Source organism: Martes martes, assembly GCF_963455335.1.
Source record: "Martes martes genome assembly, chromosome: 13".
NCBI classification, from domain to species: Eukaryota; Metazoa; Chordata; class Mammalia; order Carnivora; family Mustelidae; genus Martes; species Martes martes.
Window position 1 is genome coordinate 22465667 of NC_137901.1, and position 19355 is coordinate 22485021.

At 41.3% G+C, this 19355-nt stretch overlaps 1 protein-coding gene across 1 annotated transcript in view; it reads right to left on the reverse strand.

The window, feature by feature from the left end:
- The window catches only part of DCC (DCC netrin 1 receptor), a gene marked incomplete at both ends in the record, with an annotated part of 1141350 nt that extends 1123728 nt beyond the window's left edge, over window positions 1-17622 (reverse strand). The window contains one exon of the mRNA XM_080821994.1: window positions 17532-17622. Coding sequence (XP_080678120.1) covers window positions 17532-17622 — 91 coding nt within the window. The remainder of the gene's footprint in view (window positions 1-17531) is intronic.
- Window positions 17623-19355: the final 1733 nt, after the last annotated feature.

Consider the following 19355-nt stretch of genomic DNA (forward strand, 5'->3'; position numbering starts at 1 on the left):
TAGAGATATTAAGGATTATACAGACATCATCTCTAATTCTCAGATAACCATACAAGAGTGAAATTATTTTAAAAGGAAGATATGGGTTTAGTGGGATTAAATACTCTGCTTAGCATCTCATTAAGAAATAAGATGTTCATTTAATAAAAATTTTTAGAATGGTTTCAGATTTACAGAAAACTTGTGCAGATAGTCTAAAAAGTTGCCATTTACCCCACACCAAGTTTCCCCATTAATAAAATATTGATATGACAGTGGTTAAAATTAATGAATCAATACCAACATATTATTATTAGCTGAATTCCTACTTTATTTAGATGTCTTGAGTTTCTACCTAAAGTCATTTTTCTGTTCCAGTATCTGACGCAGGATAGAATATTACATTTCGTCATCACATCTCCTTAGGCTTCTCCTGGCACTGACAGTTTCTCAGACCATCCTTATTTTTTGTGACCTCTATAGTTTTGAAGAATAATGGTTAGGTATTTTGTAGAATGTTCCTCAACTAGGATTTGTCTGCTGTTTTTCTCATGACTAGACTAGGGCTATGGGTTTGGGGGGAAAAAATCACAGAGATGAAGTGCCCTTCTCATCCCATACCAGAGGTATATGCTATTAGCATGATTTATCATTATTGATGATGATCCTAACCATCTGGCTGACATAATGTTTGTCAGGTTTCTCTTCTCTCAATTTACTGCCCTTCTCCTCCTTGCACACATACTGTACTTTTTTTTTTTTTAGATTTTTTATTTATTTATTTGACAGACAGATCACAAGTAGGCAGAGAGGCAGGCAGAGAGAGAGGAGGAAGCAGGCTCCCTGCTGAGCAGAGAGCCTGATGCGGGGCTCGATCCCAGAACCCTGGGATCATGATCCGAGCCAAAGGCAGAGGCTTTTACCCACTGAGCCACCCAGGCACCCCACATACTGTACTTTTTGGAAGAAGTTGCTATTCACAGCCCACGTGGAAGAGTGGGGGTTATTCTCCACCTCCCTGAGGGTGAATTATCTATATAAATTTTTTGGAATGCTTCGGCATAGATTTGTCTACACTCTCCCATTTATCTATTCAATCATTTATTTATAGCAGTATGGACTCATGGGAGTTTATTTTGTATTTGGGGTAATAATCCAGAATTACTTGATTTATTGTGTTTCTCAAATTGTTTCAACATTGGCTATTGACAGCTTTCAGTTGTTTCCCATGTCCCTTCGACTTTTTCCATCATTGTGGGTTTTGCATTTTTTTTTTAAAGAACTTCCTTACTTTCTGGCACTATTAGATGCCTCAGACTTTTCTCATATATTTCCAGTCTAAGTCCTAGAATCAACCATTTCTCCAAGTGACTCTTGTTCCTTTTATTGGAGAATGCTATTGAAAGTTAAGATTTTGATGCTAGATGTCTTTTTTTTTTTTTTTAAGTGTATGCACTTTTGAGGAAAAAAAACATGGGATGCCTTGCTTTTTTTGTTTTTCTCTTGCTTTTGGAAGGTGTCAGATATGTACTAGTAAGTAACAGATTCAGTAAGGGCACTTGGGTTTTTCTTACCGAACCTGTAACTTCTGTGTGATCTGAAACAAATCACGGATCACAAGTCTTCAAACCTCACTTACAAAACATGTGTGAGTATTTCGCCTACATTTTAGAGGTAGTGAAAGATGAATTTAGACAACGGGTAGGAAAGCCACTAGAAAATGTAAGTGTCAGACATAAAACACCATCAGCAATTATCAGTTATCATAACCTTGTATGACTGAGCATTTTGGTAGAAAGAACAAAAGAAGAACTCTTTAAGTTAAAAATTCTGAGCTGGGCTACTTGCCCTCTGGCTGTTAAGTAAACAGAAAATCTTGTACGGGCTAGCTAACACCCTTTACGTGTCAGTAATAAAGGAGTTTGGCATCCTGAACCAAAGTTTGCTACACGTTTTAGAGCTGTGCTGAAAAGAAAAAGATGAAAACACTGATTTCCAGCACTGACTTATTCTAGGAGTTCCAGAGCCTAAATATGCTTTTCAGCCACTAGATCTCAAGTTCAAAATGTGGTGTGTGGTGGCATCTATCCTGTCCTGACCAATTTGTCCTTTTGATCTCCTTAAAATTATTAGGTAAAGCCTTGCAGGCAAAACCTCTTCATTCTAAAATTACATTATTTATATAATTTTACAACTATATTTCTAATATAGTAATACAACTATATTTTTCAGGTGACCTTGTCACTTTTCTCTCCCTTTTTCTCCTAGGCTATTACAAATCTGTTTGGGAAAAGACGAGTCAAGGAGCCATTGCTGGTGATGAGAACCGGAGCCTATGGCAAAGGGGTGGCTGGATCTTGGAAGTGAAGTGCTTACCATCCTTCCCCTTTTCTCCTAGAGCCTGAATATGCAAAGAGTAATGTCCATATAGAAATACCCTCTCTTCTTCTCTAACCAGCTTGCGCACCAGGCTCAATCCCACTGCATTCATGAAGTCTTTCTAAAGTATTTCTCTTCCTGTCCTCTCTATCTACACTCCTCACACATTTGGTTAATCATCTTTTCTTTCTTTTCTTTTCTTTTCTTTTCTTTTCTTTTCTTTTCTTTTCTTTTCTTTTCTTTTCTTTTCTTTTCATATTTAATCTGCCCAGGTCTTATTTCCCCAAACGTTCTCTCTATAAGAAGAGTGGCAGTGTATCATACACTACTTACATCTACTGTAAGAGCCAACAAATGGGTAAACCAAGCATGATCTCAATAATGGTCTGTTGAATGAATGCATAAACACAGAAACAGCAAAGTTCACACTGTTCTCAAGAACTATGCTAATCCTTTAGGGTAATTTGTTTTAAAAAAAAATAATCCACGCAGAACAGAATTGCTGAATCATTGCATTGCACACATGAAACTAATATAACACCATATGTTAACTGCACTGGAATTAAAATTTAAAAACGTAATTTAAAAATAATAAAAAATAAATAAAATTTTAAAACCCATATGGCAATGGGTTTCCCAGTTTTAAGGATGAGGACTCTGAAATATGATTGATAAGCGTCAAAGAGTTAAATTTGGCAGAGCCAAGATTCAATCCCATGTGTACAGAAATGTCTCAGGGCACTCATTCTTGGATTTAAAATTCGGGGGCTCAGTTAACTTCTCTGGAACTCTGTTTGGTCATCAGTACAATGAGAGGGCGATTTTAAACAAATGCTGAGGTCCTTTCCTGGTTAACTAATGCACTAAAACACACAAAGTAATGACCTTTTCATTCTGGGTAACTCTCTTATTTCTGTTGTCTTGTCCTGGCTTCCACCGACTTCTACAAAAATAGCGTTTTAACTCTTTGACTCATCCCAGTCTTCAGGAATGATTCTTTTAGGGAAAACACAGAGTCTATCTCTGGGAACATGATGCAGGAAATAATTATTTACCTATTTTATTCTGTTTCATTTTCATACATGTGAGTTGACAAATGCCCCAAATGCATTAGTAATGAGGCCTAATAAGAGCAAATTCCATAGACTCATCACATCATACCACACACACGTCAGCATTTTAATATTTGCAAGATTTCCTTGATTTTAGATTTTTTCACAAGAATCTGTAATGTTGTCAATAAAATGAGTAATGGTGGGGCGCCTGGGTGGCTCAGTGGGTTAAAGCCTCTGCCTTCGGCTCAGGTCATGATCTCAGGGTCCTGGGATCGAGCCCCGCATCAGGCTCTCTGCTCAGCAGGGAGCCTGCTTCCTCCTGCCTCTCTGCCTGCTTGTGATCTCTACCTGTCAAATAAATAAATAAAATCTTTAAAAAAATAAATAAATAAATAAATGAAAAATAAAAATAAAATGAGTAATAGTGTCATGTCAAAAAAAAATCAAGCAAAAAGAAGGAGAAAGGGAAAAGAATAAATTTCTTGAGTTAAAAGCAGAGTATCCTAAAATTTAACATATCGTTAGCTAAACTTTTTATGGCCTATGCACAAGAATAACTTCAGATTCCCTGCAAACCTAAGAATAATCATTATATGGAAACCAATTCATTAATGACTATTTATCGAATGATTAATATGCACCAAGCACAATGAAACACAAAGGTTTTAGACATGATTTCACCAATAAATACATCATCCTACTATGTCCAAAAGATAACCTGATAATGAAAATAAGCAGTCTGATAGGTTTCTTGTTTGGGTTTTTTTGGTGGGGGGCTTTTTGTTTGGTTTCTATTTGTTTGTTTGTTTTTTGGCCAGGTAGTTAGCCAAAAGAAAACAAAACAAACAAACACACGCCTTGAGTTTTAGATGTCAACTTTGACTTTAGTATAGAGTTAGAAGGTAAGGTCTGGATAAGCCAAATACAACGTGGAAGGGTACAAGTTGTTTCTAAACCTCCAAATGGGCACCCATCTTCTCTGGACTGTTGGAACAGCTCCCCTTAACATGCTTTGCTCTACCTCCCAGTTCTTCCTCCTTCTGGCCAACAGCATGATGTCTACACTACCACTGTACTGTTGAATGCCCTTCAAAATGTCCCCCAAGCCCGCCCCTACTCTAGATACCAAATTCAGGGTGACCAACCATTCCGGTTAACCTGGGTCCATCTTCTTGTTAACACTGAAAGTCCTGTTTCCTGGGAAACCGCTCAGTCCTAGAAGGACGGGAACAAATGGCACCCCATTAATGCTGCAGCAACCAGGACCAGGGCCGTGATGCTCTCTCACAGTCCTATTTCTTTCCCCATGGCCCACTCTCACTGCCTATGACTTTGTTCACCCTCTCTTCCTTAATTCTTTCCTAAAGCCTGATTAAATTCTCTCTCCTAAGCTATAAGGTAGGAAATGCATTTCTTTTTTCCCCTGAGAGGCTGTGTCACCCCTCTATGAATAGAATTTTACTCTGGCGGGGGAAAGAGAACCAGCAGCCTTACATAACCTTTCACAAAGCCCTACTCATTCTCTACCGGGACCAGAAAAGGGCCTCGGTTCATGAGCTAAGCAGAAACTTCTCTTACCGGGAGGAACACTAGTGATTTTCATTCAGATTGATCTCATCTGCACAGCTGAGCCCCCACGTTGTCTTCTCTTCTCGTACAGTCTGACTTGGAGCACGCTGGTTAAAGCTCTTCTGTCTGCCAACAGTGCAGGGCAAGAACTTCAAAACCGTGCACTGAGCTTTCTGCCTGTACAGCTTTCCTCTTCAAAAACCCCAGTTCTGCCCTCTTTCCCCTGTCACAGAAGCCCAGGCAGATGAGCACTTGGGTCTTTTCATGGCCTGAAGACAGTTCCCAATCACAGGGTGAGGTTCACCATGGGGTCACCCCGCCACAGTCTCACATGGAGCACGTATGCATTTTTAGCACCAGACTTGAGACACGGAGGAGGGAGGTTGAAGAAGCATCCTGGGCTCCCCCGTCCCTTTCAAGTGCCTGCCTTTTTCCCTGGGCCTAAGTATTTTTAAGGAGGAAAGGGGACAGCGGTGGGGGACATATATGGAATGAAAACCAGCATACCCTTTTAAAATTGCCTTCTTGAGCATCAATGAGAAGGGGAAAGGCAGATGGAACACCTACAGACCATTTTCAAGGGCTTTTCATCTCAAGGAAAATGAAATATGTCATGGCCTTCAAGAAACATATTAGCCATGAAACCAAAAGTGAGACTTTGATGTTGGCATCATTTGCCATTGCGAGACCAGCTCCCGAAGTCAAAGCTCTACAAAGAGGCTTCAAACTAAGTAAAACTAGCCCAGTATGGCTGGAGCATTTTCCCATTCACCAGCTGTTTACAAGGAAACAGAGAAAGGGTCCTTTCCTAGTGTCCCAGGGCCCTGTTTCTCAGTCACCAGAAATTCTAATTCAGTAAGTCTGGGTGTGGCAGAAATTTGTGCATTTCTAAAAAGCTTCCAGGAGTTGCAAAGGCTGCGGGTCCCTGGATCGTCCTCTTCAAGAGCAAGGCCTGCGGACGCTGGTTCTCAAACCGGGCTGTAATTTGGAATCACCTGGGGAGGATCTAATAACTACTCCTAGGTTAGGCCTCATCTCAGAGAGTCTAACTTCAATGCTAAGAGGGAGGGCTGGGCATTGATACGCAGCCAAGGTGAGAGCCCCTCCTCCAGAGAGAAGACCTTTGGGACAAATTATACCTAGCGCTACACATTAACCAAACAAGCGCTCGTTTCCGAGAGTTCATGCTAAGTGGAGGCTAGAATCAATGCGTCTGCGGGAAATGAAAGTGGTTAATCAGAGAGCGTTAATGGAGGAGGTTAATTTGTATGAGGAATCCACATGAGGTGTGTTATATGGTGCCGGGTCTGAGCAGCACTGCACTGTGTCAGGTCTAACGCAGCAGAACCTGTTAGCTTCTAACTGCAGCAAAGGCAGGGACCATGGCCTGCTAAACCCTGGGCCCTCAACTAAGCACGGGCTGGCTTTCAAAACTGCTATTGGAGTCTTTATTTCTAAGTCTTTAAAATCTCTTCAACTGCAATAATAAAATTGAGGAAGGTTCTAGGATGACCTGCCCATGCTTAGGAAATTTTCTACTTACAAAGACTATCCCAGCATAAATCTAGCCCATAAGAAGGAAAAAAAAAAAAATAGCATTTACAGAATACTTATTGTAGAGATTAGACTAGTTATTTATTTATTTTATTTTTTATCTAAATGTTGGAGTTTATCTCCAGTGTAGAGTTAGAAAAGAGAGACTGGTTTTGTCTCCATTCCACAGATGAGGAAGTCAAGGTGCCCACTAGCTAGCATGCTTTCCTCCATAGGCTGCACTACCTCTCATAGTACCAAAGACCACACACAGGATGATGCAGTGACTTTGCTGCAGGGGTGGGAAATGTTGCAAGCTCAGTGACTTCTAAATGAGCTGTAACTTAAAGCTAAGACAATACTCATCCATGTTTTTAAGAAACAGTAATGGAGAGAAAATGTATGGGAACATACTGGGAAAATAATCTGAAAAAAAAAAATCTTAGGTTCAGTTTTTCTGTTTAATTTACTAAGAGTGATCAGGCACACATTTCAAAGGCAGCCATAGTGAAGAGAAACATCACCATGACAATCCTACTTGTGTAGAAAAGGTGAAGCTCTGTTTCCCTCTACACAGTGATGGCTTTCCAGCGGGGGAAGTAGCCTGTTACACACGCTTGTTAATAATCATTTGCATTTGCTAGTCTTTTATACTTTTCGAAGTTCCTTTCCTTTATCACATTAGGTATGTCCACACAACCCCCTAAGGTATTTCTAGACACAAAGGATAGGTTCATAAATTCACACCTGATAATTAATATGAAAACCAGGACAAAGATTGCCTATGTAGTTTGCTTAAATTTTTAAATGACCATGCTGAGATTAGAAGAAGGTCTTTGTTGTGGACTCATTTCAGTCCATTCAAACAGTAAACTGAGTATGAAAAAGAGGATCCGGAAGTACTCTCCAGCCTCAGCTGAGCCATCATAATGCTTAATTCTTCAGGCCTTGGATACACTGATCTTCTTTGACTTCACTGTGCTTCTCCCACCACAGGGTCTTTGCACTCACTTTTTTTTACCTAACATTCTCTTCCCGACCCCTCTCAAACATCCCCTCTTTAATTAAGTTAACTCATTTTTCGGGTGTCCATCACAACTTTCTCAGGGACGGCTTCTTTAACATACAGTCTAAGTCACACTTCTACAATACATGTTTTGGGTTTTTTTCAATGACATCTCATTAAAGATTATGGATTAACATATTTATGTGATTACCATTTCCGTTCACTAGGCTCAAAACTCCATAAGGCCTTGACACAGTGCCTGGCACACACTCAACAAATAAGGAAAAAATGGGTCATAGAAGTCTAAGGATGGGTTTATAGCAACGGGTTGTCTGATCTACCAGGAATACCTCCGGTATCTTCATTCTTAGCATACGTATAGCTTGGGATAAGTGTGACTGACAACTTTTCACCCTCCCTCCTTTTATTTTTGTTTTGTTTTGGCCCACCAACCTAAAAATATGAGGCTGAATGAATTGGCTCTGTCAGCCCATCTGGGCAATATCAATATATTAATGCTATAATGCATAAATATTGTAGTTGATATTTTTCAGAGTCTGGCCCCACTTTGCTTGTGTTCCTTTTTTTTAGTGAGGACTTCATTCTGCCCCATATTCTATTTAGCCGTGTCTGTGCCTGTCACCTTCATTTGGTGATAAACCCTTGGAGGGCAGAAACACATTTAAGACTTTCATTTAATTCTCTGAAACTCATAGCAAATGCTCAGTAACTATTATCTTGAATCAACCTCTTGATCTTACTTGATCCTTTGATACCTCAATGATTTTATTAGGCACTGACAGTCCTATCTAAAAGATGAGAACACCGATTTGAAGAGAGACAAATGTGTACCCATGAGTGACTATACAATAAGTCAAAGACTATGCTGAATCTGTAGTTTCTAATATATGACTCGGGAGAGCCTACTTAGAAAAGCACATTAAACTGGGGGCCGTTGATGGCCAGAAAGATATAAACAAACTAGAGGGAGCTCAGGTAAGAAAAGTAAACATGATTAAGCTTCTGGAGGAGTATGGAGAAAGACTAAATAAAGTATTTATAGTCTCATCAAGTGAAGACTAAGAAGGGAAAACAAGAATGATTTGAGGCCAGAATTACCTAACATGCTTCCGCAGAGAAGAGGCAGAATGTCACTGAAAAGGGAAAACAGGAGCCAGGGAGCTGGGTGGCAGGAGCAATGGGAAACATATTTAGAACAGGACTATCAAGGGTGAAGTATAAAATAAATTTTTAACAGTAAGAACTGATATGCTGCTGAAAAGTTTCCCAAGGGAAACAGTGAACAAACCATCCCTGGAGATGTCTCCAACCAGAGAGGAAAAATAACTAGAAATTGTCCTGCAGGGAACAGCCTCGCCCGGACGTTAGACATGAAAGGGAAGGCTTTGCAGATTTTCTAATTTATATTCTTCTGGGATCCCATGAGGCTGAGAAAAGATGTGGCAACAATGGATTGAGAACTCTGGGTCCAGAGGGTTTGCTCAGATGTCTCAGCCTTGGTTCATGTCTCTAATGAGTCAATGCAGAGGCAACACACCAGCAAAGCCACTGCTGGCATATCCATTGCTGTATTTCATCCGGGGCCCTTCATTAGTCTGCCCCATGGGAATAGGTGAAACAATTATGAACCCAAACAAAAACTGGGAGGTGTGCAAGCATGGGTAATGTTTGAAACCCACAGTCATATATGTAACAGTGACCCTGGGTCTAGGTATTTTACCATGCTGGAAATACACCCAAGTTCAAAAGGTCAGACTAAGATTTTTAACCAAGTCTTCATATCTCCCCTTTTACTTATGTCATTCGGTTGTCTTTAGGTTTCATCCTATTCGGGGATTATTTATCAGATTAAGCCTGGTACCCCAGCACCCTGCTTCCTTGTACGTGATATGCTACAAAGACAAAATCAACAGGATAAGGCAGGATACTGACAAGGCAAGGGTTGCTACAGATAACCAATAATCTTAGAATGGCTAAGTGTTTGTTTTCTATTTGGAAGGTGTTTAAGGAAAGTCTGCACTAAAATAAGCATGATACAGTATCAGACAACAACTTCCTAAAAGTGAGACTACTGATAACATCTATGCTTAAAAGCAAAAGGTTGCTTAGTAGGAAAAGCAGAATAACTACTGATAATATTGATACCTCCAAAGCAAATGGTTGTTCAGCTGGAGAAACAGAGTAATAGAATTATCTGGCTCAAATCGTAAATGAGCACTAAATGTATGGGGAAAAAATGTTCACCTTATTAACAATCAGGGAAATGCAAATTAAAACCATGGTGAGATGCTAATTCACATCCCATGGGGCAAAGGGGACTTCCCTATGCTCTTGGTGGGAGTTTCAATAGCTGAAACTTGTCACTGCCTCCAAAAAGTAAAGATGTCCTTTCTATGACTCAACAATTTCACTCCTATATATGCACCCTAGACATGATGGCAAATTTGATTTTGGGGACATGTATAAGAATGTTCATAACATCATTCGTGGCAAAAGCAAAATACTTCTCAAAAGTCCATCAATGGTAGATTAAAGTCTGATTAATTAATATCATGGAATATTATAAAGCAAAGAAAGAGTCTGAAATACAGCAATATGCACCCTCGATCCTCACATCTATCTCAAATATTTAATGTTTAGTAAAAATACAAATCAGAGAAGAATGTATACATTTATTTCATAATGGTTAAGTACAAGTAAAGCAAAGTAATATACTAAAGATGCATACATAAGCAGCAAAACTATAAAGAAGGCAAAAAGCTAATTAACATAAAATTAAGAAAATTGCTGGTGGGTACATGGGTTATTTGTTTCATTATAATTATTATCATGATCATCAACAGATAATTAATTTTAGCAAGCACTGTATATATAGGGTAGTTCATAAAAATCATATAATGTCATAACTAAAAGTTATGTAGTCTACACCCTCATATAAGGGAAAACATGCTTCATGAAGAAAAATGACATCCAAAGTAATAATGAATTTCAGAAATGTTTACAAACCCATTAGATTAAACCAATTAGCTCTTTTTTCCTCTAGTGAAGGACTCAGGTCCTGATTTAGAATCTCTTTTTAGATAGAGCTGCAGAAAAAAACCTCAGTCCCTTATTTCTTAGAATATCAAAAGTAGAAAAGAAAAGGACTACTTTGAAGAAGTCTCACAATAGGAAGAAGTTCCAGCTGGACCCAATCAAATAGATAAAATGCATTTTATAAATCAGGAATAAAAGTATGAAGAATAGAAAAGCAGCAACCCATGGCCACTTGATGGAAAAATAAGCAGCCCTGCATGACGGAATATCTTCAGAATTCACTGCTATAATATCAGACAGTAGAATAACTGAGCCACAGTGATAACTTGGATCTATTAAAGAAAGATTATATTAAATCCTAACATTCTTAAAACACAGCTAAGTGAGTCAATAAAGACCTTGGAAAAATAAATAAATCTAAAAATGTTCCCATTTAACCAGAAATTTCTGTTACTGAGAAAACTGACATGAGTAGATAACATTTATATTAACTGTTTAACTCCTTTGTTCTCTTACAAAAATGTCAAAGATATTTAAGAATATTTTTGACGCTGGAATAATGTTGGCGTCATTAGACCTGTTAGGCCAAAATGCACAAATGAGTTGGTATTTTCATTAGACCGCATCATAAAGATTAATTCAGTGGAATATTTTTGTCCTAGATACTCTCAAGAGTAGACTCCTAGCAAAAACCAAGCTTTAAAGGATGAGCGAAGGACAAGGGCAAAATCCCCAAATTGCAACACATACCCCTGATGCATTATGATGGTAAAGTACCATCATAAGAACCACAAGGGATATAAAGAAGCCTCCTCCCTGGAAACTGTGAGATGAACGAGCAAGCAAGAAGTCACAGAACTTGGATCTGTGAAATTAAACTAAAGTACATCATGAAAATAAGACATGAGTTATAGGCACTGGGCTTAGGGAATTCAGCAAAGAAGAGAAATTTTCCCACCCAAGACATGTCATAATAATAGACTTTAAAAATATGATCAATAAATATGGAATGATTTGTGTGTTTTCTGGTTGAACTTCCCCCCCAAGAAATGAAAGCTGTGAATAATATGGTCGTTTGAAGCTATTTATAAAAAGCAACATGTACTAGCATTACCATTGGCAAATCAACATCAATAGTGGGAAAAAAGGAATACTCAACCGTATGCATTACTACATATTTCTAAACCATACCACCAGACAGAGTTCAGGCATTTCTAAACTACTAAGGAAAACATATTTGCTGAACAGTTGAGTGAAAGGGAGCTGCTTTGTTAACCTCGGGCTAAAATTTGTCAAAGAACTTTAAAGCACTGTAATAATTTTGATCATCAATCAGCTGACCTATATTTCTGCATGTTAGTACGGTGCTAAGCTAGAGAAATATAAGATAAGGAATCAATAACTCCACTGTGGGAGGAAGCAAAATTGTGGTTCTAAATTGTACTGTAATTTTACCTGAGAGCTTCAATTATAAAGGTGCACAAAAATTTGCATTTTATTTTTTGCTATTAACCACTTGGCATATGTAACACATAATTTTATCTTGCATATTTTCGTAATTGGTCTATAGAGAAAATAATCCGGATTGTTCATCCTGTCTTATCGACAGGTTTAGCATTTGCTTTACTTGAGGTCTTGTTTTGAAGAAAAAGAGGGGTCATTGCCATGCTACAGATATTATACTACTACTAAGAGATGCTTTGACCTTTGATAAGTAGTAACTTGGAAGAAAATTAAATTTATATTATTCCAACCCAATAACAGCTTCCTGAAAGCAACAGCATGCCTAGGTTGGCATCGCTTACTAGCCTCTAGTACGCACTCCTAGATCTTCTTAATGTTGATGAGCTCTAGAACTTCAATAATACTAGCTGAGAGGCCACTAGTCAGAGTTTACTGTGTTAAGAGTACTACTCAGCTGTCTTCAGAGTACAACTTAACTCTCCACTAAAAGAAACACTCATGAAAATTTTAAAAATTCATTTTTAAGGCAAATCCCCATGACCGTGCAAAGTATAATACAGCATTTTAAACACAGTGCCTATGCGCCAGGGACCAGGAGTCACGGTGAGAAACCCTTTCCTGGGCTGCATCAGGAAAGGCAGGACTGATGCCATATGGTTTAAAGACGAGAGCTGTGACTCTTCGAGCCTGACTGGAGAGAAGTCAGCAGGCCATTCGCAACTATAGAGCCATGTGCTGGGCAGCACGTGGGTACACCATTCAGTGTGTTTTAGTCAAGTGTTAGAGCGATCCCAGCCTATGACTCAAGGTATAACTGTTGTGACAATTCATGAAACTCTTCAATCCTCCTTTGAAACATCAAAACGAAAAAACAATTCCCCACATTCACATTTTGTGAGCTGTCAACGCACACAGTGTTTATCACTCCACTTTAGGGATCACAGTATGTCTCCAGAACCCAGTGACTTTTTATCTTCAGTTAATTAATCAAGTAATCCTCAGTGGGCGTTATTCTCCTTATATCAGCAAACTGAGATTTCCTGAGATTTAGGTATACAACTCATCTAAGAGATTATCATCTGAGGTAGATTAATTCACTAAAAATGTATCATTCTGGGGCGCCTGGGTGGCTCAGTGGGTTAAAGCCTCTGCCTTCAGCTCAGGTCACGATCCCAGGGTCCTGGGATCGAGTCCCACATTGGGCTCTCTGCTCAGCAGGGAGCCTGCTTCCTCCTCTCTCTCTCTCTGCCTGCCTCTCTGCCTACTTGTGATCTCTGTCAAATGAATAAATAAAATCTTTTTTAAAAAAATGAATCATTCTATCTCTTGCTGTGTAGGAAACACTAAAACAGAGTGATACGTTCCTAACTTGACGCAAGTTTCTGAGAGCGATACAGGTCATACCCAAAGAAAGTGGGAGAATCTATAGCCAGGGAAGAAGAGCTCACGCGCTAGTGAAATCATGACGGTTTCCAGAAGTGTCTTTATGTAACTGGTACTACGTGAATTCAGCCCAACGTCACACATTTGGAAAGATGGCACGTGGAGGTGGAAATCCCCCCTTTTTTTTTGTATGATTATGATTGTGTTTTCATTGAAGAGAAAGCCAGAAACAACTGTTCTGTTTTCTATTAGAGTTATCCTGTCTGGTAAGAGCCGGAGGAGGAAGATTTACATGCAAAGTTTAGGGCGGCAAAAATTCTCCAAAGAATATTTCCTCCAAAATATAATCTTAGGGCCCAAAATATAATCTCTTCCATGGAAAGAGAGATACTGTGTGGAAACTTCAGCACTGCCTGTAAACATGTGGCATCACCTAAAGATGAACAAGGGGTCTGGCGGAGAAGTCAAGATTTAAATCAGGGCTGGTTTCTAAGGAAGGGAGAGGGTACTAGATGACCGCACTGTGTGCAGCAGAAAACATTCCAGGAACAAATCACATGCACTTGAAGAATCTTAGGTGATTGGCTGTAGGAAAGTAGAGATTCAAGCCAGAGAGGAAAAAAACATTTCCCCTCAGAAAAGATTGCTTTTGAGGATAGAGTGCTGGGATTCCTCTAGTGGTGCCATCCCTTCCGTCTCCAGAAACAAATAAAAATATCCCGTTTCTACCCACAAGTTACCTCCTCATATCGCTTGCCAAGTTTCCCATTTCTGAGAAAACCATTCTACAGCCTACAAATACCCTGTCCTCCAGAAGAAACTTTCAGCAGGGCTGCATTCAGGAATTTAGATAGGATTAAAGTTCTTCCTCTTCAATGAAAACAATAAGCAAGTTTTCTGAGAGGTTAACTTGCCAGAGAATAAATGTAAGTCATACATACTGAGAAGTTATAAATATCTCCCCAGAAAAAAATGCCTATCAGCAGCTCAAGCCAGCCCAGCTTTTAAGAGCATTAAAGCAAATGCACTAAGTCTAATATATTCACATATAACACATGTGGTGGCTGTTTCACATGCTTCATAACTCAGAGGGTAACTGCTGCTGTGTGGGAAATGGATGCTGTGACAGGTTGCTGGCGAGTCATACTGCCACACTCACAGAGGAGTGGACACCCAGGCTGCCCAGGTACCCACAGGGACTGCCAAGCTCCACTCAGTGCAAAAACCCAGAAGGGGACGTCTGATCTGCTAAGGTTGAGGGATTAGAAGAGGTGCATCCTATATAGAGAATTCATTAATGAAGTGTATATCTGCTATTGCATTCATTAACATCTAACATCTAAAATTTTCATCTCGTCGGAGGTCTGGAGACTCTACTTAGTACTTTTGCTTGTGGCTCAAGTCAAATATATAAGGAGATGGCATCTAGAAAAAGCCAACTGAAAAGCTGCCATCTAGTCTTACCCCAACACTATTCCAAGATGCCCTTTGTTATGTCACAATGATTTCATAAAAATCTACAGCAGCTTCAGACTTTATCTAGGAAGTGAGAAAATATCCAGTGCTATTGTGCTAGTCTCCATAATCCTTTGTTACCAATCAACAAAGTCTTTGAAACATCCTGCTGAATGGGAATTTCACTACCGGTAAACTAGGCATTTGGCCTTTTTAAGGGCACCTCCTACTGGTCCTTTCATAGAGTGAACCATGCTTTCTTCAGCATTAATTCCCTTCTACGTTCCTGAAGAGGCGAAATTGCTACTAAAACAGGAGAAACAGATTAATGAGCAAAGACCAGACTGATGAGAATTAGCAATATCTCAAAACTGCACCATCTACTTTCTCAGGGCCTCTGCAAAAATGCGTCGTCACAATTCATTTGCAATTAACAGGCAATAGATTCAGAAGTATAGAAAAGCTTGACGATTTAGACCCACAAGCCTATCCACAGGCATATCCCTTTGTATATGCATATTTTTGTCTGCCTCTTCAAGCATAGACTTGTCTGTGGAAGGGAGGATGAAATTAAAATAAAGCAGTAATACTGTATGGCCCCAGATCTCTAAATAAGAAAAATAAATGGGAAGGGAATATTTAATTTAGATATAAGTAAAACATATATAAAACTCTATTCATTTATCCCCACCATTGGCCAAAGTCACTTGGGTAACAGCTTTAAGATAGTTCAGTGTAATTGACAAAACGTCATTGTCCATTTTTGCACACCTTTGTCTAATGCAATATTTTCAGCCAAGGCACTTCAGGCCCAGCCTAGTAGACTTTCTACCCAGAGAAGGATGCCCCCTCTCAACTTCCCCTCTCCCTTCCATGGGGGTGTCCCAAAAACTGCCTGAAAGAGCGCAACTCTGTCTTCTGTGGAGAAGGGTCCTCCTCGCAGCAGCCTCTAGCGTCTAGTGAGGAGGGAATTTTAAAAAGACACCTATTCATTACTGCAAGGATGCCAACCCCCCCCCCCCCCTTCAGAGGGAGTAATTGCCGAGGACAAAGCTCCGGGAAAGAGAGAGAGGAACCCGGGAGGAGGGGACCAGCCAAGAGGGAGGGAGGGAGGGAGCGGGAGCGCAGGCTGCCTGTCGCGCAGATGCGACTGTGAGCACGCGCGCGTACACACACACACACACACACACACACCCCTTTTGCTAGCTCGATCTGTCTGGCACGCGCGCGCGCGCACACACACACACACACACACACCCCTCACTCTCTTGCTCAGCTCGCTCTGTCAGGCCAAAGGAAGGTAAGGAGTCCCGTTGGTGTGGATGCGCAGATTCCGGTGGTGCCAGGATTTGGGGAGCCTTCCGCTGGCCCCGTGCTTGACTGAATCCCTAGCCACGGGGAGAGGCGCATTCTCGACTGGGTTTGCAACCCTGGACCCTGCAGCACTTAGCGGGAACAAGAAAGCTGGGGCTGCGGGCTCCGGGGCAGCAGGGCGCTTTGCAGTGATTCACATTCCATTCCCTGTTAATTTCTAAGGCGTGGGTTGAGGGCTCTTAACCAACGCTCGGCCCCTGCCAGAGGCTCCCTCCTCTCCTTTCGGATAAAGAAAAGGGAAAAGGTAGTTTCCAAAGGGATTTGGATGCTCAGTCGGCTGCTCTCCTCTCCTTCCTTGCCAGGTCCGCCCCCCTGTATCCCAGTGCCTACCTACACTTGTGGTGAGGCCCAGCAAAATGAATGGATGTTATAGTAAGTCATTTTGCTCTTTTTTTTTTTTTTTCTTCTTTTGCCCGTGAAAACCCCCAGCTCCGTATTAGGAGACTGCAGCAGCACTGAGCATCTCTTAGATCCTTTTCTCCTGCTATAACCCAATCTAATCCCAGTTTTGACATTTTAAATTAGAAACTGTGCTTGCCAAATGTCAGGGCCAGGGGGCTGGTTCCCCGGAATATCAATTATTTGGAGTTCGGAAGTATCCTGGAGATATATGGAGACTTAGCTTGCTAACTGCATAAAATACAATAAAATAAAATAAAACATGCCTCTTTCCTCCTGGCAACTCTGTGCTTCTTTGGGCACCACCATCCTCTCCCCCAAAGTACCCAAACACGTTAGCTGTCTCTTTCTTGGTTCTCAATCATCAGGGCTAAAAATCCAAACCTGAGACGCACATAAGCACATACAAACGACTCAGTCCCACCACTTACATTCTGCACAGACTTCCCCAAAGCACCCCATGAATGACCTCCCTACTTGGTCCTGTTGCCCCAATTCCCCTTCTCAGTAGGTTTCCAAGGCTTTAAGGATCCAACCCAATTCCTTACAACGACATCCCCATCACCTGCCTCCTCCCTGCCCCAGTCAGTGAGCTCTCCAAACCAACTCAAGTATTTGCAAAATGAAAGATGCAAGCACCAGATTTAAAAGAGCAAAGAGGCACCCCTCTCCCCAATTGCCAACATCCTCCACCCCCGCAGGGGGGAAAAAGTCTTCCAGGCTTTTATCATCAGCAAGGAGAAGGGGAGCAGAGCTAGCTCAGATCATCTTGCTTTTTCTTCTGATACCCCAATGGTAATACTCCCCAGATGAAATTAGAAGGAAAAGGGGGTAACTATGGGGGTGGGTGAGAGGAGAATAAAGGAAAAACCTCTTACCAGTGACTTGAAGATGTGCGCTAAGCAGGGTAGCTCCGAAGAGTACAAAAGCCAGCTTGGGTACCCAAACACATCCAAGACTATTCTCCATATTTCAGCCAACACCTTCGGGGCCGGAGGTCCTGGGCAGCGGCGGCACTCACACACATGCACTCACACACGCATGCACACATGCACACACACGCGCCGAGCCCCTTTGGCTTCCTCCTCCTCCTCCTCGTCCTCTTCCTCCACCTCTTTCTCCACCTCCCCTGCGCTTCTTGCGCCTCTTTCCTCGTCCACTGACAGAATCAGCAGCCAAAGGAGGCAGCAAAAAGTTCCATTCGGTCCAAGAGATGCCGAGCTCCCGGAAAACCTTAGAAAACTAACTCAAGGAGACAGAGGGAGTGAGAAGAGGGAAGACAGCTCTCCGCGGGGCTCCGGAGTCATCAATAAAGAGAATATCCAGAAGGGACCAAGAGGAGACAGAAAGCAATCCTGCGGTGGGGCTGTGCATTAAAAGGTTGAAGCTGGTTCCCCGTCCACGGCTAGGTAAAGTTGAAAAAGCAAAATCCGCATGAGAGCTGGGGATGCTGTTCGTTTTTCCTCCAAGAGCCAAAGGGACCGAGGAAGGAGAGGCAGGGGTCTGCGGGGTGGAGCGCTCTCACTTGTTACTGGGGTGTCCGCCAGCGGTGTGCGAGCTGGGAGTTGGAGCTGTACTATCCATTGATCCAGAGAAGTGGAGGGCTGGAAGGGAAAATGTGGAGACCGGAGGGAAACGAACTGGATCAGGCGAAGATTCCACGGGAAAGGGGTGGGGGCAGAGAGATGACGGCGGAGGGAAAAAAGAGCGGTCGGAGGAGGCTTTCAGCAGCTGCCTGAGCCCGGTCTACATATCAATGAGCAGGGATGCCCTCTGTGGGCAAAGCGTGGGAAGTCACTTTTGTCAATGGAGCCAGGGAATGTTCTGAGCGTCTGGGGTTTTTCAGCTATCCCTTTTGACATTCAACCTTTGGGAAATTATTGTTATTTGACCATAAAACCCAGGCAGGTATTTAAACTGGGTCAGATGGCCAGGACACTTACTTCCTTCTCTCCTTTCAGCGATATTTAAAACAGAATTTTTCATTGGAAAGAATCACCTACTCCAATTCCCTTCCAGGACAGATGGGGAACTGAGGTCCAGAAACACACAGGACAAGTGCCAGACCACTATTTCCTGACAGAACAGCTAGGGTCCTCTTTTTGTAAGGCATCTTATTTAGTCTGGGTTCTCTTCTCCAAACACATTTCAGTGCTCTACTCAACAATTTTTAAAGCATTACCATGTTCCAGGTGCCCTATTAATTCCCATGAAATATAGATTTGAGATTTAATAAGACTCTGTCTCTGTCCTCAAGAGGTTTGTGATCAGTTAAAAGAGAGGCATAAATGGATAATTTTAAAAGTCATGATAAATAATGGTGGCCCACCTAATGAGGGGGTGTTCTGTTAGAGAAAGAGAACAGTAAAGCCCTCTCAGGAAATTGTTTTAAGCTAACTTTCTTTGCATGTATCATCTCCGTTGCAAGACCTCAAGCTCCTTTGAGAGGAGAGATTGTATGTCATTCATTTTTGTGCTCCCCATGGATCTGGCATAGGATGTATAATACACACATGCTAATATGTTTTTGCTGATTAAGTGAACTTACAAATGAATGAATTTGGCCAGGAAGGATGAGGATAGAAATACCACTCTGGTGAAAGTTCTTCTAAGGAGCTGTTCAGCTGCAGAATTTCTTGACCCCTCACTGGAACTCTTGGTGACCCCCAAATTTCTCAAAACACTCAAAGCTTCCCTTATCA